A 23,871-nucleotide genomic window follows, 5' to 3' on the forward strand; every position below is an offset into this window, starting at 1 on the left:
AAACACCTTCTCTCCTTGGTAAAAGCATGTATTCTCACTTCTGCCCCAGATACTCCTGAATGTAATAAATTTAAAGACACAATTATAGTAGGGAACTTCAATCTGCAGGAGGATTGAGAAAGTCAGATTGGTGTGAGATTGCAAGAGAGGGAATGTATTGAATGCTTATGAAATGGCTTTTTAGAGCAGCTGATGTTTGAGTCTACTCGGGGAACTGCTACCTTAGATTGGGTGTCGTGTGACAACCCAGATCTTATTAGGGAGGTTAATGTAAAGGAACCATTAGAAGGCAGTGATCATAATATGATTGAATTCCTCCTGCAATTTGTGAGGGAGAAGCATAGGTCAGATGCGTAGAATCGCAATAGAATAAAGGGAATTGAATTGAATTGAATGATATTTATTGTCATTATACATGGGTACAATGTAACTCTGTTTGGCTTCCTCTCAGGCAATTAAATAAGCAGTAGATAAAAACAAGACAGTAATAGAAAAACAATATTAAATAGATAAGTAACAGAAAATAAATTACACCAGCACCAGAATGTCACAGTAATGCACAAGAATGTGTGCATGTGTGTGCTCACAGTTTCAGTCATTGTTCTGTGGGAGTGGTGTGATGGAGGCCACTGCTCTGGGATAGAAGCTGTTCCTCAGTCTGTTTGTTCTGGCTTTTAGTGTCCTGAACCTTTTGCAGGACGGCAGCAGGTCAAACAGGCAGTGGCTGGGGTGTGTGGTGTCTCTGGTTATGCTGATTGCTTTCCTCCTGAGTCTGCTGGAATAGATGGTGTCCAGTCCTGGGAGCTCCATCCTGACAATCCACTGGGCCGCCTTCTCCACGCGATGCAGGTCCCGTCGCTCAGCGACTGAGGAGCCGGCATATCACACGGTGGCGCTGCTGGTCAGGATGGTTTCAATTGTGCTTCTGCAGAAGTTAAGCGACAGCTTTTGTGGGAGTTTGGCCTGTTTCAGCTTTCTGAGGAAGAAGAGTCTTTGTTGTGCCTTATTAACAAGCAGCGAGGTGTTGGTGGTCCGTGTCAGCTGTTTTGACAACATAACTCCAAGGAACTTTAGGTTTTCCACATTTTCCACTACCTCTCCATGTATATGGAAGGAGGGGGGGTGTATTCTGTCCTTTGATCTCCTGATTACAGAGGCATGAGAGAGGCAATTCCCCAGGTGGATTGGAGAAGGATCCTGGTGGGGATGACGCCAGAGCAGAAGTGGCTGATGTTTCTGAGAATGGTTCATAATGTACTGGATATGTCCTGTGGAATTAGTTCTCAAACAGCGGGGCTAGGCTACCGTGGCTGACAAAAGAAGTTAAGGACGGTATGAAAGTCAAGGAAAGTGCACATAAGGTAGCAAAAGTGAGTAGCAAGTTTGATAATTGGGTAGCTTTTAAAATCCAACAACAGGAAACCAAGAAAAAAGCTCTATGAAGGGGAAAGGTGAAATATGAGAGCAAACTAGACAATAATATAAACCATGATAAAAAACATGTTTATATTGGACCACTGGAAAATGATGCTGATGGGGTGGAAATGGGGACGAGATGGTAGATGAACTTGATGGGACTTTGCATCGTCTTCTCTGTGGAAGACACTAGCAGTGTGCCAGAGATCCGTGAGTGTCAGGGAGCAGGAGTGAGTGCCATTGCTATTACAAAGTAAAACGTGCTAGGTTCCCAGGTTCTTAAAGTGGATCAGTCACCTGGACCAGATGGACTATATCCCAGAGTCCTGAGAAAGGTTGCTGAAGAGATAACAGATGCATTGCTCATGACCTGTCAAGAATCACTTGATTCTGGCATGGTCCCGGAGCACAGGAAGATTGCAAATATCAATTCACTCTTTGAGAAGGGAGGAAGGCAAAAGAAAGAAAATTATAGTCCGGTTAGCCTCACCTCAGTGCTGGGAAAGCGTTTGCATCTATTGTAACAGATGAGGTTTTGGGGTACTAGGAGACTAATGACAAAATCAGTCAAAGCCAGCACAGCTTCTGCACAGAGAAACCTTGCCTGGCAAATCTGTTAGAGTTCTTCGAAGAAGTCATAAGCAGAATGGACAAACGAGAGGCAGTGTACATCTTTTACCTGGATTTTCAGAAGGCATCTGATAAGGTGTCACACATGAGACCGCATAACAGGATAAACTTCAGAAGAAATACTGGCATGGATAGAGGAATGGCGGAAAGCCAAGAGGCAGCGAGTGGGAATGAAAAGGCCTTTCCTAGTTGGCTAGCAGTGACTAGTGGTCTTCAGGGATCAGTAATCGGTCTGCTACTTTTCACATTGTTTGTCAATGATTTGGATAATGGAATTGATGGCTTTGTGGGAAGGTTTGCAGATGATACAAAGATAGGTGGAGGCGTTGGTAGTGCTGAGGAAGCAATGTGATTGCAGCAGGACACAGACAAATTTGTAGAACGGGCAAAAAAAGTGGCAGATGGAATGCAATATTGGGAGATGTACGATAATGCATTTTGGCAAAAGGAACAACAGTGAACTATTATCTGATTGGGGAGAAGGTTCAAACAACAGAAGTACAGAAGGAAATATGAGCCCTCGGGCAAGACTCCCAGAAGGTTAATTTACAGGTTGAGTCTGTGGTAAAGGAGGCAAACGCAATGCTGGCATTTATTTAAAGTGAAGTAGAATATACAAGCAGGAAGGTAATGCTGATACTTAAAACACTACTTAGGCCGCACTTAGGCTACTGGGGACCCATATCTCAGAAAAGGTGTGTTGTCATTGGAGAGAGTACAGAGGATATTCAAGAAGATGATTCCGGGAATGAAGGGGTTAAGGTATGAGGAGTGTTTGCCAGCCTTGGTCCTGTACTCCTGCACTGACCTATGTTTAATAAACGCGGGTGGGGAGGGGGTGTTAAATCTCACTGAAACCCACCGAATGTGGAAAGGTCTCGATGGGGTGGATGAGGAGAGGACTTTTCGTATGGTGGGGGTAGCCATAACAGAGGGCACAGCCTCAAAACTGAGGAGCGACCTTTTAGAATAATTAAGGAGGATTTTATTCAGTCAGAGAGCAGTGAATCTGTGGAATTCTCTGACACAGACGGCGGTGGGGGCCAACTCTGTGGGTAAATTTCAGGCAGAAGCTAATAGTTTGCTGATCAGTCAGGGCATTACAGGATGTGCCGAGGAGGCAGGTGCATGGGGTTGAGTGAGAACCGGGATCAGCCATGATAGAACGGCGGAGCAGACTCGATGGGGCTGAATGGCCTAATTCTGCTCCTATGTCTTATTGTCTTATACTGTCTTACACAGTGAAGATTGACACAAAACACTTATCACATTCAACCGCTGTTTCTTTGCTCGATTACAAAATCGACAGCATCATCTTCCAGCGGTACAATATGAATTCTTGCCTCTCTTTTACTCTTAATATATCTGAAAGGCTTTTGATACTTGATATTATTGGCTCACTTACCTTAATGTTTCACCTTGTCTCCCCTGTGTGTTTTTTTTAGTTGTCTCCTGTTGGGTATGTAAAAGCTTTTCAATCCTCTAACTTCCCACCATTTTCTTGCTTTATTATATGACCCCACTTTTGTTTTTATGAAAAATAGGAGAAAATCTGTGGATGCTGGAAATCCAAGCAACACATAGACAAAATGCTAGAGGAACCTAGGAGGCCAGGCAGCATATATGGTAAATAGTAAACAGTCGACGTTTCGAGCCGAGACCCTTCATCAGGACTGGGGAAAAAAAAGATGAGATGTCAGAGGAAGAAGTGTGGGGGTTGGAGGGGTGGAAGAAGTGGTAGGTGATAGGTGTAACTGGGAGAGGGAGAGTAGTGAAGGAAAAAACTTCTTAGGATCTAATTTCCTTAACGATTCTCCAAAGATCATTGCTAATGCATCCACATCTTTTCAGCCACCTCTTTCAGATCCCTGGGGTGTGCACCATCTGGTCCAGGTGACCTATTTACCTTCAGACCATCTCTGTTTCCCAAGAACCTTCTCCCGAGTAATGTAACTTTACACATTCTGACCACTGACCTCTGCGAGCTCCATATTGCTGCCAGTGTCTTGCACAGATATGAGTGATGTTCAATACTGAATGGAGAGACAGGGTCCTTTTTCTCTTTACTTTGGTAACCATACAGTCAAAATGAGAATTGTAACGCTCAATCATTTCATTGTACATTGTGTACTCTTTGTTATTTCAGCTGTCACGTATTCTGTGATGGAAATGAAGAACCAGCAGAGATGGAAAACACTTTGAAGTCCAGTATTGTTGGAAACTCATAATATTTATCTGTAACTATGCAATACAGTATTATAAATGTAGATAAATCTAACAGGTTAGTAATGATTATGTAAAAGTAAGTGTGGAATATATATGTATGAAAAACCAAGCTTCTTTCATTCTAGCAGTAAAACGATACAGTTTTACAGGAACTTCAGCAATAGCTTGGACCTTGGCCTGTCCGGGAGCCAAGTGGCCTCGGCCCAACGTATAACACAGACATGTACGAACAACTGTAACATGGCCAAACTCACTTTTAGTGAGGTTCACAGTAAGACTGGCCTTGGAAAATCTGTCAAACAGTTTTTCTACAGCTGCAATCTGCTCTTCCCACGTGTCATTCAAGACCAATAAATCACTGATATAAGCCCCTGTGTTTACTAAACCTCTAATCACAGAATTGATCATTCTTTGAAATGTCCCAAATGCTGATTTCTCTTTAGCCCTCTCTGTTAAGGGAACACCCCAGTATTCTTTTAACAAGTCAAACTTTAAAAGGTATTTAGCCTTCCCCACTCTATCAATACAGTCATTCATTCTCTGTCCTTGTTCTTTCCTATTTCTAATTTCTTCAACCATTTTCCTTTCTTGAAAGTTCTCTCTGTAAAGGTACCATTTCATGGGCTGGGCTGAATTCACAATGACGTGATGCACTGCACCTGTGTTCTATTTCAAAATGCCAATTAGTCCTTTCGCTAGTTGTTGTGGTCTAGGGTCCAACTGATGGACCTTATCAGTCATATTTTCCAAAACAATGGAATTCTGACATCTGAGTGAGAATAGATTCAGTGGGTAAACATGTTTTTCCACTCCATTATCAGATTCCATGACTCCATTTTGTTCCATAACAATTCTCCCAGCTGCAATTCTAGCAAACAAGTGTTTTATTTTAATTCGACCATTTTGTAAACTTTCCTTTGCAAGGACACAAAGCTTACTAAATTTTCCCAGAATTTTAAAACAACTTAAACACACTGACGGATTTTTCTCAATCAGACCATAGTTCTCTGAGTAGGGTCAAACGTCCTTTTGGCCTGTAACTCAATACAGGTTTCAACAAACTACCCTCCAAAGCCTTCTGAATCGAATCTCCAACAATAAATAAGAGGAGGGGAACCCCTTCATCCCAATTTTTCCCATTTCTCACACAATATGTTTTAATCATCGTCTTAAGAGTTGAGTTGAGCCGTTCCAAGGCTCCCTTGGACTCTTACATCTGTAGATGACACCATGTGCTTAGCTTCTAATTCTGTAGCTATCCCCTGCAATGTTCTCAAAGTAAACTTACAACCCTTTTTAAATCAAATTGAATTTCTTTGGGCAGACCTACCAGTGAAGAACTTACTGAATGCTGTTACCACAGTCTTGGCCAGGGTGTTTTCAAAAGACACTACTTCAGGGGACCTAGACACAGCACACATGATTGTTAACACATACTGATGACCAGCTGCAGTCTTTTGCAATGGGCCTACACAATCCAGTATGACCCCAGGAAAAAGATTCACTAAAAGCAGATACCGGTTTAAGTAGTGTTACCTGAATAACCTGATTAGATTTCCCCTCCACATGACAGGTATGGCAAATCCTGTAAAAATTCACAACATCCTTCCTTGAACTAGGCCAGTAAAATTCCTTCATAATCCTGTTCACTGTCTTTCTCACTCGATGAGGTGCACCTAAAGGCACACTGTAAGCCATGTTTAAAATTTCAGCCCTGTAAACTTTCAGAACCATCACGTGACTTGCAGGCACAGTGGCTGGTCTCCACCTCCTCATCAACACCCCATCTTTATGGTAATATCCCACTGACTCTCTCTGAACCTCTTCTCCTATGAGAGCTATCTCCCTTAAAGCCGCCATTCCAGAATCTCCCTTCTGTTCTCTATAAATACCTTCCTCAATAAAGACAAGTCTTTCCCATACACCTTACTCTCAAAGTCCTGCCGAAATCTGGAAGGTAGAAAAGTCTGTGATACATCATTATAATTTAAACCTCTGGTTTTCCTACCGTAGGCCTCAACAGCAGCTCTGCTCATCAGCTGAATTGCTGAAACACTCTTATCGTGGAGAGCTGTCAACATGTCTCCATTGTTTACTAAACTCAGCACCATCATCAGGCTTATGAGAACCATGTATACATTATGGAAGAGACCAAACAATCCGTTCATCAAATTTCTCCGACTTATCTCCATAACATTACACTGAATTAGCTTGCAGGTGCTGAAGTATCCAAACAAAATTCCAGAGTAGCACATCCTTGCTCGGCAGGCCTTTGTCCTGCAAGCAGGGTCAAAGGTCACGCAACCAATCCAAACTTTTCCGCAAACAACAGGAGTTCTGCAGATGCTGGAAATTCAAGCAACACACATCAAAGTTGCTGTTGAATGCAGCAGGCCAGGCAGCATCTGTAGGAAGAGGTGCAGTCGACGTTTCAGGCCGAGTCCCTTCGTCAGGACTAACTGAAGGAAGGGAGAGTAAGGGATTTGAGAGGGGGAGGGGGAGATCCAAAATAATAGGAGAAGACAGGAGGGGGAGGGATGGAGCCAAGAGCTGGACAGGTGGTAGGCAAAAGGGGATACGAGAGGATCATGGGACAGGAGGTCCGGGAAGAAAGACGGGGGGGGGAACCCAGAGGATGGGCAAGAGGTATATTCAGAGGGACAGAGGGAGAAAAAGGAGAGTGAGAGAAAGAATGTGTGCATAAAAATAAGTAACAGATGGGGTACGAGGGGGAGGTGGGGCCTTAGCAGAAGTTAGAGAAGTCGATGTTCATGCCTCCAACCTGATGATTCCCCCTCCCCCCCCTTGTCTTTCTTCCTGGACCTCCTGTCCCATGATCCTCTCATATCCCTTTTGCCAATCACCTGTCCAGCTCTTGGCTCCATCCCTCCCCCTCCTGTCTTCTCCTATCATTTTGGATCTCCCCCTCCCCCTCCCACTTTCAAATCCCTTACTCTCTCTTCCTTCAGTTAGTCCTGACGAAGGGTGTCGGCCTGAAACGTCGACTGCACCTCTTCCTACAGATGCTGCCTGGCCTGCTGCGTTCACCAGCAACTTTGATGTGGTTTGCTATCTATCTATCTATTTATTTATTTATTCTCTCTTTCCCTATCACAAATACTCCTTGCCTGTTCTCCATCTTCCTCTGGTGCTCCCCTTCCCTTTTCTTTCTTCCAAGGCCTTCCATCCCATGATACTCCGCCTTCTCCAGCCTCGTATCCCTTTTGCCAATCACCTGTCCAGCTCTTGGCTCCATCCCTCCCCCTCCTGTCTTCTCCTATCATTTTGGATCTCCCCCTCCCCCTCCCACTTTCAAATCTCTTACTAACTCTTCCTTCAGTTAGTCCTGACGAAGGGTCTCGGCCTGAAACGTCGACTGCACCTCTTCCTACAGATGCTGCCTGGCCTGCTGCGTTCACCAGCAACTTTGATGTGTGTTGCCCAAACTTTTCCAGCACTTTATCCAAAAGTCCAGGAACAGCACTTTTCCCATTATTTTCAGCAACACTGACCTCACCAGAACCCACTTCTTCACCAGCCTTTAAACCACGGTCTAATACAAGTAACTGAGAATCCTCACATTCCACCGGTACCAAGGTTAACCCCTTATTCACTGAACCAAGATCATCTGACACACAAAAACTGCATTCCTTTTCAACCAAGTCAGGCACCTCAGATTTTAACTGAGCTTCAACATAAGGTTCAGAACCCTGTGAATTCACAGGTACTTCCACAACCTGAACACATTAAATCGGGACAGCTGCCTCTTCTGGGCTGTCATCACTTGTCCCAGTTTCAAATTCAAGGTCACCCCGAACCTCCCAGCTATTCTCTGGCAAACTCTTTTTGGGTGTAAACTCAACCTCGTGGGTTAAAACTTCTTCGTCTGCTTTCTTATCAAACCCCTGCAGGGTAGCGGCATCCTCTGCATCAGGGTATGACCTTACATCATCAAGAACACAACTTTTCAATTCATCACACAAAACAAGCCCTTCCGAGCTGTAAAAATCATCAGGGTCCAACACTAAACCTCTTTGCTGCAACTTCCCTATCTTTTCCAGCTTGAACCGCTTCTGTTTGTCGTCTGCCACATGATCTTCACATTGCCATATCTCCATCTCGGCTGTCTCTGTCTTTCTGCCTCTTCTCTCTGTTTTTCTACCCTTCTCTCTGTCTTGCTGCCTCTTGTCTACATCTTGCTGCCTTTCTAGCCTCTCTCGAGCTGTTTTAATTTCAATTCATGCTCCATTCTTAATTTTTCCAACAGAAGCTGAAGCTCATCCTCAATACTAACATCCATTTCTGCTGTATCTCCACACAACCAAATAAAACGAGATTTTCCCCAATCAATTCAAACAAGCCTCCCAACCAATTTTGTTCATAACACTGATGCAGGCCCCAATTTTGCAAGAGGTCCAGGGTTCATATCCCGGACGAGCCCCAATTTTGTACACGTAGCCCATGACGGGAATAAAGAACCAGCAGAGATGGAAAACACTTTGAAGTCCAGTATTGCTATAAACTAATAATATTTATTAGTAACTAAGCAATACAATAATATAAATGTAGATAAATCAAACAGGTTAGTAATGATTACATAAAAGTAAGTGTGGAATATATATGTATGAAAAACCAAGCTTCTTTAAGTCTAGGGGTAAAAAGATACAGTCTTACGATGATGAGTAAAGTTCAGTTCAGTTCAGTTCATGGTATTGAGTTGAGTAGTGATGGAGAGAGAGAGGGGGAGAGATTTGAGTCTTCAGGTGAGCTGATGACGTTGATCTTCTCGTTGTCCTTTGAAATCCTTTAAAAGTCACCGACTGTGACTTTAACAAAGGGGACCGGTTTTCTGTGGTGGAGCTATCCCCCAGGCAAGGGTGGACACATGGACAACTCCCCACGAGTCAACCCTTTTCCTCTTTCCACTGCAAGAGCGATGGATCGATCTGCCTGATCGATCCTCCAAAACCCACTTTACCTGCAGGCACAACAATGCTCATTCAGTGTCCAAACATGTGTCTGAGGTCTATCATCTGACCTATTTTATCTTCCCGTGCTGAGCGTCAACTATCATTCAAATAACTCTTCTATCCTCTCCCTGTGAAAGAAATCCAAGCAGGCAAAAATCCTTGAAGAAAGTGTCAACAACCTGCCAAAAATCATGACTTCAAGTGTCCATTAAATAATACCGCCTTCGGTTACAATTGCAACTTACGAGCTGCTCGGTGCTTTCTCCAACTCAGCAGAATGCCTAAAGTTAACGAGTTCTTTCTCGTGCCTTAAAGTGACAGTCCCACAGTTAGTCTTTGTCTCTCTCTCTTTCAAAACAAGCTATCGATGTTAAATAACTCTCTCTCTCTTTTCAAAAGCACAGTTAATAGGGGTAATCGAACACAGTTCATAGGGGTAATTCAGGACCCTGTCACACAGGGTACTGATTTGTAACAGGGGACACATCATGCAGCATCCACCCAAATGAGATTTCTGAAGTTGGGCCGGGCTGGGGGGCTATCACTGCCTATATTACGCTGCCAGCCGAAGCGCGACTTAGATAAGGTTAGATGACCGCGTGAATCGCTTCCCACATTCGCAGCAGGTGAACAACCTCTCCCCAGTGTGAACTCAATGATGCACATTTGGTTGACACGGCTGACAGAATCTCTTCCCAAAGTCTGAGCAGGTGATCAGCCTCTACCCATTGTGAACTTGCTGGTGTCTCTGCAGTTGAGATGACCAAGTGAATCCCTTCCCACAGTCTGAGCAGGTGAATGGCCTCTCCCCAGTGTGAACTCGCTGATGTCTCTGTAGGTGGAATGAGCAAGTGAATCCCTCCCCACACACAGAGCAGGTGAACGGCCTCTCCCCAGTGTGAACACGCTGATGTACCTTCAGATGAGATGACTGTGTGAACCCTTTCCCACACTCTGAGCAGTTGAATGGCCTCTCCCCAGTGTGAACACGCTGATGTCTCTGTAGGTGGAATGAGCAAGTGAATCCCTTCCCACAGTCTGAGCAGGTGAACGGTCTCTCCCCAGTGTGAACATGCTGATGTACCTTCAGTTCAGATGACTGAGTGAATCCCTCCCCACACACAGAGCAGGTGAACGACCTCTCCCCAGTGTGTACTCTCTGATGTACCTTCAGATGAGATGACTGTGTGAATCCCTTCCCACAGTCTGAACAGGTGAATGGCCTCTCCCCAGTGTGAACTCGCTGATGTACTTTCAGTTGAGATGACTGAGTGAATCCCTTCCCACAGTCTGAACAGGTGAACGGCCTCTCCCCAGTGTGAACTGACATGTGTACCAGTAGGCTGGATGACTGAGTGAATCCCTTCCCACAGTCTGAACAGGTGAACGGCTTCTCCCCAGTGTGAACTGACATGTGTACCAGTAGGCTGGATGACCGAGGGAATCCCTTCCCGCAGTCTGAGCAGGTGAACGGCCTCTCCCCAGTGTGAACTCTCTGATGTACCTTCAGTTGAGATGACTGAGTGAATCCCTTCCCACAGACGGAGCAAGTGAACGGCCTCTCCCCAGTGTGAACTCGCTGATGTACCTTCAGTTTAGATGAGCAAGTGAATCCCTTCCCACAATCTGAACAGGTGAATGGCCTCTCTCCAGTGTGAACTCGCTGATGTACTTTCAGTTGGGATGACCGAGTGAATCCCTTCCCACAGTCTGAGCAGGTGAACGGCCTCTCCCCAGTGTGAACTCGCTGATGCACCTTCAGTTGAGATGAGCAAGTGAATCCTTTCCCACAGACTGAGCAGGTGAACGGCCTCTCCTCAGTGTGAACTGACTTGTGTATCAGCAGTTCGGATGACACAGTGAATCCCCTTCCACATTCTGAGCAGGTGAACGGCCTCTCCCCAGTGTGAACTCGCTGATGTACTTTCAGTTGAGATGACTGAGTGAATCCCTTCCCACAGACTGAGCAGGTGAACGGCCTCTCACCAGTGTGAACTGACTTGTGTACCAGCAGTTGGGATGACCGAGTGAATCCCCTTCCACATTCTGAGCAGGTGAACGGCCTCTCCCCAGTGTGAACTCGCTGATGTACTTTCAGTTCAGATGCCTGAGTGAATCCCTTCCCACAGTCTGAGCAGGTGAATGGCCTCTCCCCAGTGTGAAGTCGTTGATGCAACTTCAGCTTAGATGATCCAGTGAATCCCTTCCCACAGTCTGAGCAGGTGAACGGCCTTTCCCCAGTGTGAACTCTCTGATGCACCTTCAGTTGAGATGAGCATGTGAATCCCTTCCCACAGTCTGAGCAGGTGAATGGCCTCTCCCCAGTGTGAACTCTCTGATGTATTTTCAGTTCAGATGATGTAGTGAATCCCTTCCCACAGACTGAGCAGGTGAACGGCTTCTCCCCAGTGTGAACTCGCTGATGTACCTTCAGTTGGGATGATCCAGTGAATCCCTTCCCACAGTCTGAGCAGGTGAACGGCCTCTCCCCAGTGTGAACTCTCTGATGCACCTTCAGTTGAGATGAGCATGTGAATCCCTTCCCACAGTCTGAGCAGGTGAACGGCTTCTCCCCAGTGTGAACTCGCTGATGCACTTTCAGTTGAGATGAGCATGTGAATCCCTTCCCACAGACTGAGCAGGTGAACGGCCTCTCCCTAGCGTGAACTCGCTGATGTACCTTCAGTTTAGATGAGCAAGTGAATCCCTTCCCACAATCTGAGCAGATGAATGGCCTCTCCCCAGTGTGAACTCGCTGATGTACCTTCAGTTTAGATGAGCAAGTGAATCCCTTCCCACAATCTGAGCAGGTGAATGGCCTCTCCCCAGTGTGAACTCGCTGATGCACCTTCAGTTGAGATGAGCAAGTGAATCCCTTCCCACAGACTGAGCAGGTGAATGGTCTCTCCCCAGAGTGAACTGACTGGTGTGTCAGCAGATCGGTTGACCAAGTGAATCCCTTCCCACAGTCTGAGCAGGTGAATGGCCTCTCCCCAGTGTGAACTCGCTGATGTACCTTCAGTTTAGATGAGCAAGTGAATCCCTTCCCGCAGTCTGAGCAGGTGAACGGTCTCTCCCCAGTGTGAACTCGCTGGTGTGTCAGCAGATGGTATGATTGAGTGAATCCTTTCCCACATTCCGAGCAGATGAATGGCCTCTCCCCAGTGTGAACTCGCTGATGTACCTTCAATTTAGATGAGCAAGTGAATTCCTTCCCGCAGTCTGAGCAAGTGAACGGCTGCTCCCCGGTGTGAACTCGCTGGTGAGACATTAGGTCAGATGATCGAGTGAATTCTTCCCAACAAGTTCAGCCGATGACCAGCCCCTGCCCAGGGTGAACTGACTGGTGTGTCCACAGATGGAAAGACCGACTGAATCCCTTCTCACACACAGAATAGGTGAATGGTCTTGTCCCAGTGTGTACTTGCTGATGTACCTTCAGTTGAGATGACCGATTGAATCCATTCCCACAGTATGATCAGATGAATGGATTCCCCTCTGTGTAAAATGACGGGAATGCCAATCGGTCTGATGATCCAGAGAATCACTCCCCATCATCTGAGCAGGAGGGATGATTGAGTGAATGCCTTGTTCCATTTCTTCAGTTGTATGGTGCAACTGTAACGAAAACCAATTTCCCCCGGGATCAATAAGTATGACTATGACTATTAAATATCTGGACGGAGACAGCAAAACTGGCGTGTTCTGTTCGAGAGTCCAGTAGACAAATTCCTTGTCATTTTTAACCTGTAAAAAGATTTACAAAATCCATCAATCAGTGTTGGAAAACCTTTCAGATGAGGTCACTTGAGTTGTCAAAGTGTATTCTGGCATCACACTGCTACAGTAAAGTTCAACCCAAGCTGGAGAGAGAAATCATCTTCTAACTGGGTACAGAGCTGGTATCTGGAATGATCATCAAATTCTCTGATGCTCTTCCTGTCTCTCTAAGAATGCGGCATTTCTGCCATCTCCAATCTGTGACCTGACTCAGTTTGACTCTCTCCATTGGTATTATTCCCTGTTCCCACTGAGCTGCATGGGTGCCTAGCCCCACAGTAACTGGTACACTCTCACACAAATAGCCGGCAGTGCATTCCACACACCCACCACTCTCTGTGTGAAAAACTTACCCCTGACATCCCCTCGGTATCTATTTCCAAGCACCTAAAACTATGCCCCCTCGTGTTAGCCATTTCAGCCCTGGGAAAAAAACCTCTGGCTATCCACATGATCAATGCCCCTCATCATCTTATACATCTAAAAAAGGCTCTAAACATAAACAAGGAAAGTACACACTGCTTTGAGGATTGGAAAGAAGTATACAAAATTATGAGGGTATAGACAGGGTAAATGCAAGCAGCTTTTCCCACTGAGGTTGGGTGGGATGACAACCAGAGGTCATGGGTAAGTGGGGAAGGTGAAAATTAAACAGAAACATTTGGAAAAGCTCTTTACTGAAATGGTCGTGAGAGTGTCAGCACAAGTGGTGAATATGAGCTCATTTTCACCATATAAAAGAAGTCTGGATGGGAGCCTGGATGGTAGGGGTATGGAGGACGATGGTCCCAGTGCAGGTAGTTGCATTAGACAGCTCAAATGTTTTTTTTGGCATTGACTAGATGGGCCAAATAGCCTGTTTCTGTAATGAACTTCTCCGTGTTTCCATGACAGAGCAGCTGGACAAACTTCTTTGGAAGGAAAAGGTAGGAGTGACAATGGAGCAGCAACGGCTGGAGTTTCTGGGAGCAATTCGGGAGCTGAGTGATCGATACATCCCAAAGAAGTGGAAGCATTGGAAAGGCAGGAGGACACAATTGTGGATGAAATGAGAAGCCAAAGCTAACATAAAAGCCATAGAGAGGGCAAACAAAAGAGCAAAAACTATTGGGAAAATTTTAGAAACCTGCAGAAGATGACTAAAACAAGAAGTCGGATGAGCTCGGGGGGTGGAATTATGATATTGTAGTCATTAATGAGTCTTGGTAGCACCCAACAGTCTGAGGCATTTAGAGGAACAAAATATCCGGAGACTCAATATCTCTTGAAAACCAAGGTTCCCTGCACCAGTTACCTTTCAACTTTTATTTTGGCAGGCACATACAAACTCTACACCCTCAGAATTTCACTTCTGAAGGCCTCCCACTTACCAAGTACTCCTTTGCCAGAAAACAGCCTGTCCCAAGCCACACTTGTCAGATCCTTTCTGATACCATCAAAATTGACCTTTCTCCAATTTAGAATCTCAACCCGTAGTGCAGACCTCTCTTTTGCCATATTTACTTTGAATCTCATGGCATTATGATCACTAATTTCGATCATCAGCCCTGGATCATTTCCTAACAGCTCATTGCACACTTCTATGTCGGGAATTCTACGAACTGATTAAGGGCACATTTGGCAACCTCTACCCCCTTAACATCTTTTACAGTATGGGAGTCCCAGTCAATATATGGAAAGTTAAAATCACACCTTTGTTTCTTGGCATGGTCTGAAATCTCTCTACAAATTTGTTCCTCTAAATCTCTCAGACTGTTGAGTGCAACCAAGTCCCAATAATGGCTACAATATCATAATTCCCTGTCCTGAGCTCATCTGGCTTTCCTACGATGCTTCTTGCATTGTGATATACACAGCTCAGCACATTCATCGCTCCATGCTCAACCATTTGATTGCTGACTCTGTCTGAGGTCTGAACAACATCTGACTGGTGTCAAAAAAACAAACTCTCCCTCGTTGTCACAAAAACAAAGGAGCAGATTGTGGACGGCAGGAGGAATGGAGACAGGCTAACCTCTAGTGACATCAGTGGATCTGGGGTTGAGAGGGTGAACAGCTTTAAGTTCCTCGGCATAAACATCTCCGAGGATCTCACATGGTCTGTACATACCGGCTGTGTTGTGAAAAAAGCACAGCAGCACCTCTTTCACCTCAGACGGTTGAAGAAGTTTGGGATGGGGCCCCAAATCCTAAGAACTTTCTACAAGGACATAATTGAGAGCATCCCGACTGGCTGCATCACTGCCTGGTATGGGAACTGTACTTCCCTTAATCGCAGGAACCTGCAGAAAGTGGTGCGGACAGCCCAGCGCATCTGTAGATGTGAACTCCCCACTATTCAGGACATTTACAGAGACAAGTGTGTAAAAAGGGCCCAAAGGATATTGGAGTCCCAATTCACCACAACCACAAACTGTTCCTGCTGCTCCCATCCAGGAAACGGTACCACAGCAAAAGGACCAACAGGCTCCGGGACATCATCTTCCACCAGGCCATCAGACTGATTAATTCATGCTGATACAATTGCATTTCTATGGTATATTGACTGTCCTATGTACAAACTATTTATTATAAATTACTATAAATTACACATTGCATATTTAGTCAGAGACGTAACGTATAGACTTCTACTCCTCATGAATATGAAGGATGTATGTAATAAAGTCAATTCAATTCAATTCACCCTCCCCACTATCTGTTCTGTCATTCTGGTTCCCATTCCCCCTCCAACATATTTTAACCACATCACCCTCTCCCCACACTAGCACTAGCGAGCCTCACCACTGGGATATTAGTCCCCTCTTGTTCTGTTCCCCTCACTAACGAGTCCCCTCTCACCCCTTTGACTTTCCTCTGTCAGTAATCCCCCCAACAGTTTCTAAAGTGGATCCACCTGTTGTTGTGTGGGATGGACACAAGATTACTCTGCGATGGCTATTTAACCTCATTCTCCTTCCTGACTCTCACCCAGTTTCCTGTGTCCTGCACCTTGGGTGTAACTCACCTCTCTTCGTGTCATATCTATCACCCCCTCCAACTCCTGGATGATCCGGAAATCATCCATCTCAGTTCCAACCCCTTAAAGTGCAGGGTTACAAGCTGCAGCTGGATACACATCTTGTAGGTGAGGGCATCAGGGACACTGGAGGTCTCCTCACCTTCCCACCAATGTACCCTCTAATTTGTAATGACCAGTGTGCACATAAAGCTTGTACTCTGCATTTTTTTACCCAGTGACAACATGTGCACAGTGAATTTTATATAGAGAGATATTCATTTTAACAGCTAGCAAATCACTCTCGATAAGAACTTGATCTCCTCTGGGTTTGATTAAGTTCATCTGCACTCTCACACAACCTATGTAGCAGGCCTGTAACGGATAATGAAGGATTTTCTCGCCAGAGCTTTTGCACATTGTCCATATGTGGTTTGCTTGCTAAATTACGCTTTAAAAACTCAGATTTCCAAATATCACTCCATTTCTTCCCACTTGTAAATTCTCCAGCAACTTTTGCATCACCACAATACACACAGGTAACACCAGTTTCTGTATTGTACATAAATATTTCCCCTGAACCCTCCCCCAGGTGACTGACGGTGGTGAACTCAGTGATGGCAATGCCAATGAATATGAAGGGAAGGGCAGTAGTCTGTCTCATTGGAGTCTGGCACATTTGTGATGTGAAAGCTACTTGTTGCCCAGGGCAAAGGTGTTTGATATCATTATGTACCCAGAGAGAGTGGGACAAAACATGTTCTCACGGGTAGAAAAGTCCAGAACAAGAGGGGGTGGAACAAGCAACAGACACAAAATGCTGGAGGAACTCAGCAGGCCAGGCAGCATCTATGGAAAAGAGTACTAATGCTGAGTTCCTCCAGCAATTTGTGTGTGTTGCTCGGATTTCCAGCATCTGCAGATTTTCTCTTGTTTGTGACTGGAGGCAGAACAAAGGTGATTTTCACAACAGCTGATGTAAAAGATTTTGTTCCCTTTCTCCGAGTTCCCGATCCTTGCATTTAGACAGCTGGAGCTCAGCTCTGTCTGAGAGACCCATCGGTTCCCATTCCCTCATCAGCCGGAAGCTCCCCGGGGCCCGTGTACGGATGGTGGGGCTGAGAGAGAGGGAAGAGAGCAGGACTGTCCCGGGATTGCGGGTCACGGAGTCCGGAGTCACAGCAACTACCCGAAGTCGGTGTTGAAAACGCCGCCCGGTGAGACCCCCAACCCGGAGATCCCTTCTCACCTCAACCGATCATCCGGGGCCTTTTGTGCCCCGCGCGCTGGTGAGCTCGAGCTTGGTCGGTTTAACGGCTGGGCTACTAATCACGTGACCAGCCCCTCCCCCACCGCTGTCAACAGAGGAGTCAGGCGCTGCGCTATTCCCATTGGTGCGAAGCGATGTCAATCACTGCTTCCAGCCAATAGCGGAGGTGGACCAACCGAGAGGGCGTTACCCCCGCTGACACCGTCTCCCGAACTTTCCGTCACGGCGGGACAACCGTCAAAGTAAATGTCCGCTTTCTGATTTATTTCCATTTCCCTCCGAGGGAAGTTGGGGCGTTTGTGAAGCGTCTCCTGCGGCCGGAGTCTGATGTGTCGCTGAGAGGTAGGAGGAGACCGCTCGGCCCGTCGGTTTGATGCCGGTTCCCCGGGGAGGGAGAGGATGAAGACGGTGAGAGAGGGGGCGGACAGGATGTTTGTCCCGGTGGGGACAGGAGGGGCTCATCTGTGGAAATGTCTGAGCCCACGGTGGTGGCGATTCACCACATTGGGGGGCAAACACCGGCAGACTGTTGCCCTGCAAGCGGGGCCAATGGTCCGGGCAAAGTGACAATTATTTGTGTTTAGTTGAGACTGTACCGGGAATATGGTGTAAAATCCCGCTCCCCACACTAACACCCAGACCCTGGACTGACACCAACCTACTGTCTTGTTTATTATTTATTGTAATGCCTGCACTGTTTTGCACACCTTATGCAGTCCTCAGTAGGTCTGGAGTCTCGTGTAATTTTGTGTGTTTTTTTTACGTAGTTCAGTGTAATTTTTGTATTGTTCATGTAGCACCATGGTCCTGAAAAACATTGTCTCATTTTTACTGTGTACGGTACCAGCAGTTATGGTGGAAATGACAATATACAGTGCCTTGACTTGACTCTGATCCTCCGCACTGCCAAGTCTTACCATTAATGCTATATTCTGCCATCATCTTTGACCTAATACAATGAACCAGCTCACACTTATCTGGGTTGAACTCCATTTGCCTCTTCTCAGCCCAGTTTTGCATCCTATCAATATAGATAGATAAATAGATGGATAGATATACTTTATTAATCCCGAGGGAAATTGGGTTTCGTTACAGCCGCACCAACCAAGAATTGAGCGTAAATATAGCAATACAAAAAACCCCAACAATCGAACACCAAAATGCAAACTATGCCAGATGGAAAATAAGTCCAGGACCAGTCTATTGGCTCAGGGTGTCTGACCCTCCACGGGAGGAGCTGCATGTTCGATGGCCACGGGCAGGTACGACCTCCCATGCTGCCAAGTGTTGTATCATGGTGGAATGTGGCCGAAGTCCAACAGTAAAAAGTTCAATATCCAGTCTGCAAACACGTTCCTCGATCATAATATACCCCGGATTACACTATCCGTTGTTAGCCAGATCAGTAAGCACCCAACTCCTTTGCGCTTACCGCTCTCAGTGCACTTCCGGTCAGCCGGAACGGTATTACCCACCGAACTCCTCTTCTCCAAAAGTCTCTGTTGTCTCGACCCGGTCCTTTTTCCTCGGCTTTGTGATCCCCCTCTGTGTGTTTTCCTCCGGATTTCAGCTGGGGTGTCCATCGCTCTGTTCGCTAAGCCGGACGGTGTTTGCTGGTCCGTGAAATATACAATGCGACCTTGCTTCTGTCCAGCGTGTCGGGATGTAACCATTTCCAGTGCTAAAGAAAACCCAAAGAAAACTCTCTCTACCAGCATGTTAGGTAGCGTGCAGCTTCGACGTGTTACCGTGAGAAAAAAAATACAAAAAATAACGGAAATTAAAAAGTAAGAAGAATAGATCGGATTGGCTGTACCAGGCTGCATGCACGACTGGTGCATGTGCAAGATATATCTTCAAGCCAACACTTTAGATAAAATTTTAGTATCAAAATTGAGTAAAGAGATAGGTCTATACGAAGAGCATTTAGTAGGATTCATATTCTTTTTGAGAATGAGCAAAATGGAAGCTCCGTAAAAAGACTCTGGTTGTCTTCCTTCCTGTAAGGGTAGAACATAAATGTGGTATAAGCAAGGAGGAAAAAGCCTAATAAAATTCTCCAGAGAATCCACCGGGTCCTGGGGATTTCCCAGAATGCAATTCTCAAATAGCCTGAGCAATTTCATCCTGGGAAATAGGTTGATCCAATTGCCTACGATCATCTAACGAAAGATTAGGAATATTTAATTGATCTAAAAAATTATTCATTGCAATATTATCATTAACAGAGTCAGATCTATACAATTTAGAATAAAATTCTCTAAAAGTTCATTAATTTCAAGGTGGTCAGTTGTCATGTCCCCATTAATTTTATGTATTTCTTTAATTTGCCGCTTGGCTGAAAATGGCTTCAATTGATTAGCCAGTAGCTTACCAGTTTTATCTCCGTGAATATGAAGTTGACTTCTATCTTTTAAAAGTTGGCTTTCAATTGGATATGTTAAAAGAAGATCATATTTAGTTTTAGTTTCAATACGTCTCTTATATGTTTCAGGATCAGGTACAGAAGCATATTTATGGTCCAGTTGCTTTAACTGATTGGCTAATTCATTTCTTTCTTTGTTAGCTTTTCTAATGATGTTTGCAGTATAAGAAATAATTTGACACCGGATGTATGCTTTAAAAGTATCCCATATAATCAGGCTAGATGCCTCTTCCAACGTATTTTCTTCAAAAATAAAGAGTAATTTGATTCTCCATAATTTTTTTTAAAAATCCTCATCGGATAACAGAGTTGAATTAAATCGCCAAAATCTACTCATGGGGATAGCACCAGGAAGATTTAAAGATAGAATTACAGGAGAGTGGTCAGAGATAGCAATCTCTTTATATTCAATTGATCGAACTAATGGAATCATTTGACTATCAATAAAAATAAAGTCAATCCCGGTATAAGAATGATAGACATGAGAGAAAAAAGAATACTCCCTGTCCGTCAGATGCAGAAACTGCCAAGCATCAACTATACCACATTTAGTTAGAAAAGATTGGATAAACAAAGCTGATTTATTAAGTGTGGCTGGTTTAATAAATGAGCGATCTAATACTGGATCTAACCAGCTGTTACAGTCTCGTCCCATCACAAGGGCGTAAGTACACAAATCTGGCAAATATGAAAATAGACGTTCAAAAAATCCTGGATCATCTACGCTGGGGGCATAAACATGAGCAAAAACAATCAACTTACTGTCTGAACTCCCTGATACAATAACAAATCGACCATTAGGGTCCGAAACAACTTTATGCTGAATAAAGGAAACTGTAGTATCTACAAAAATCGAAACTCCACGTGATTTTGCGTTAAACGAAGAGTAGAATTGCATACCCTTCCACCCAGTAAAAAAAAAACGTAAGGTATCACAGCTGCGTATGTGTGTTTCTTGTAAAAAAAAAATAATGGGTGCTTTTATTTTTTTAATATAAGCAAACACTTTATTCCTTTTGGTGGGGTGATTCACCCTTTCACATTCAAACTAAACAGGTGAATATTTCGAACCATTTTAAATACCAATCAACATGTAATTAAAAGATCTGGCCATAAGTTATTAAAACTAGAAAGCAAACCGTAAAGTAAGGTATTCAAACAAACAATCATATATTCAACCCAACACAGCTCCCAGAGAGAAATAGGCCCTCCCCCCCTCCCCCACCCAAAGCGAGAAAGCTGGCCAAAAGACAGTCAGCGAGCTAAGAACTAAGTACCGGCCCCAAAAAATCCTGTTGACAGAAAGAACTCCAGTCCTGCAAGGTCATTATGCCCCTACCAAGACACAACATAAAAAGCAAAATAACTCAGTATTCGAAAATATGAAAGGATCACTTTAAACAAATTCAAAGGAAGCTGTATTAAAATAAAGCCTCAAAAAGGGATAAAATAAAGTAGTATCAAAAAATATATAACAAAAGACAATATATGAACAGCCAAAACGTAACCTTATTTCAAATTCATATTAACAGAAGAAAAAAACTTGATCAAATAAGTATAACAGTTTTAGAATTCATCCTTCAGAAACTCCTTTGCATCTTCAACTGAATTTATTCTTTTTCGCAATCCGTTCTTCAAAACAATACTCAGACGTGCGGGGAACTGAAGAGATGGTTTATACCCTTTATCATAAAATTCCGACATAACTTCTTTATATTTCATGCAATCAGCCAAAACTTCAGGTGAATAGTCTTCCACAAATCTAACCTTGTAATTTTGGAAATCGATCATTCCTTGTCTCCGGGTATGGCGAATTAAAAGGTTCTTAATACGAAATTCATGAAAGGCTAGTCTGACCGATCTGGGTTTCACTGCCAAGGACAATGGCTTCAAAGTCAGAGAGCAAAAAGCTCCATCGAGCTTCGGCTCGGAAGTGAATAAAGCAGGAAAAAGCTGCTTCAGAAAGTTTGCAAAAAAACTTCGTAGGGTCAGCGCCTTCAATTGATTTTTCAAGACCCAGGATTCGCAAGTTACTTCTCCTATTTCTATTTTCGATCTGATGATCCTTCTCAGCATTTTATCATTGGATAAAGATAACTCTTTGCAGAGTTTAATTGTATCTTCAACGTCCTCAGCTTCACAGTATTCTCCTGAATTTGGTTCTCATGCTCAAATAAAGTTCACTGAATTGTATCCAATTTGCTGTTAAGCTGTTGAAACTCTTCACAGAATTCCTACTTTTGCCGTTTAAGGAAGTCACTGATTGAATCCAAAGTGACTGCGGATTCATCTTCTGTCTCTCTTTCTTTTGCAAACGCTTTGGTTCTTTTCCCAGCCACAGTAAAGCAGTATTGAAGTTTTATAATAAGGTTTCAAAAAAAAAAAAGACTGGTAGAGACAATTAAGTAAACAGGGTAGGAGCAATTGAAAAGCGACCAACAGGGCTCTGACTGCTTCTTATATCTAACATCTGCTTCCTTCTTCCACTTGACGAGTTGCCTCGCGTGTTTTGTCAGCCACGGTTCCCTTTTCCGACCATTTTTTCCTTGCCTCAGTGGGACAAACCTATCCTGAACCCAGCACAAGTGGTCCCTAAACTTCCTCCACATTACTTCTGTGCTTTCACCTTTCAACACCTGTTTCCAATTTACTCTCACTAGTTCCTGCCTCATCCATTCATAGTTAGCCCTTCTCCAGTTAAGCACTTTCCCATTTTGTCTGTTTTTATCCTTTTCCATAGCTATGCTGAGGCTAAGTGAGTTGTGGTCACTCTCACCAAAATGCTCCCCCACCAAGATGTCTGCCACCTGACCAGGTTCATTACCCAGAACTAGATCCAGTATGGCCTCTCCTCTCGTCGAACGGTCCATATACTGTGTCAGGAATCCTTCTTGAACACACTTGACAAATTCAGCCCCATCTATCCCCCTTGCAGTCAGGAGGTGCCAGTCAATATGAGGGAAGTTGAAATCACCCATAACTACAACCCTGTATTTCCTGCACCATTCTAAAATCTGCCTGCTTATCTGCTTCTTGATGTCCCGAGGGCTATTTGGGGGCCTATAGACCACTCCCGGCACAGTGATTGATCCCTTCCTATTTTTGACTTCCACCCACACCGACTCAGTGGACACTCCCTCTGCAGCATCCTCCCTTTCTACAGCCGTGATACTATCCCTGACCAGTAATGTTACTCCCTCCCCCTTTTCTACCTCCCATCCTATTCCTTTAAAACACCTAAACCCCGGTACCTGCATCAGCCAATCCTGCCCTTCCTCCAGCCAAGTTTCAGCAATGGCCACAACATCGTAGTTCCATGTACTGATCCATGCTCTAAGTTCATCCCCTTTATTCCTAATACTCCCAGCGTTGAAATAGACACACTTCAACCCCTCAAACTGGCTACATGTATGTTTTGTCCCCTGCCTGTCCTTCCTCACCAACTCAGAACACACAGCATCATGCCCTTCTCCTTCTACCCTCATCTCTGCACACACATTCTGATTCCCACCCCCCTGACAAACTAGTTTAAACCCTCCCCAACAGCTCCAGCAAACCTGCCCACCAGGATATTGGTCCCTTTCCAGTTCAGGTGCAGCCCGTCCTTGTTGTACAGGTCAGACCTTCCCCAGAAGAGATCCCAATGATCCAGAAATCTGAACCCCTGCCCCCTGCACCAACTCTTCAGCCACACATTCAACTGCCATGACTTCCAATTCCTACCCTCTCTGTCTCGTGGCACAGGCAGCAATCCTGAGATTACCACCCTTGAGGTCCTGCTTTTTAACTTTTTCCCCCTAACTCCCTATATTCCTTCTTCAGGACCTGATCCCTACTCCTATCTATGTCATTGGTCTCCACATGGACCACCACATCTGGCTGCTCACCCTCTCTCCTGAGAATACCGAGAACTCCATCCGAGATATCGTGGACCCTGGCACCAGGGAGGCAACAGACCATCCGGGATTCTCGATCTTTCCCACAGAACCACTTATCTGTCCCCTTAACTATCAAATCCCCTATCACTACTGCTCTTCTCTTTTCCCTCCTTCCTTTCTGAGCTGAGAGTTCAGTCTCGGTGCCAGACACACAACCACTACAACTTGTCCATGGCAGGTTGTCCCCACCAACAGTATCCAAAATGGTACGCTTATTGTTG

The 23,871-nt window shown here is 44.8% G+C and overlaps 1 protein-coding gene across 1 annotated transcript in view; it reads right to left on the minus strand.

The window, feature by feature from the left end:
- Positions 1-7,677: 7,677 nt before the first annotated feature.
- The window catches only part of LOC140208210 (uncharacterized), a 61,175-nt gene continuing 44,981 nt past the window's right edge, over positions 7,678-23,871 (minus strand). The window contains exon 5 of the mRNA XM_072276720.1: positions 7,678-12,501. Coding sequence (XP_072132821.1) covers positions 9,964-12,501 — 2,538 coding nt within the window. The 3' untranslated portion in view covers positions 7,678-9,963. The remainder of the gene's footprint in view (positions 12,502-23,871) is intronic.

This window comes from Mobula birostris, chromosome 13 (assembly GCF_030028105.1).
Source record: "Mobula birostris isolate sMobBir1 chromosome 13, sMobBir1.hap1, whole genome shotgun sequence".
Taxonomy (NCBI): Eukaryota; Metazoa; Chordata; class Chondrichthyes; order Myliobatiformes; family Myliobatidae; genus Mobula; species Mobula birostris.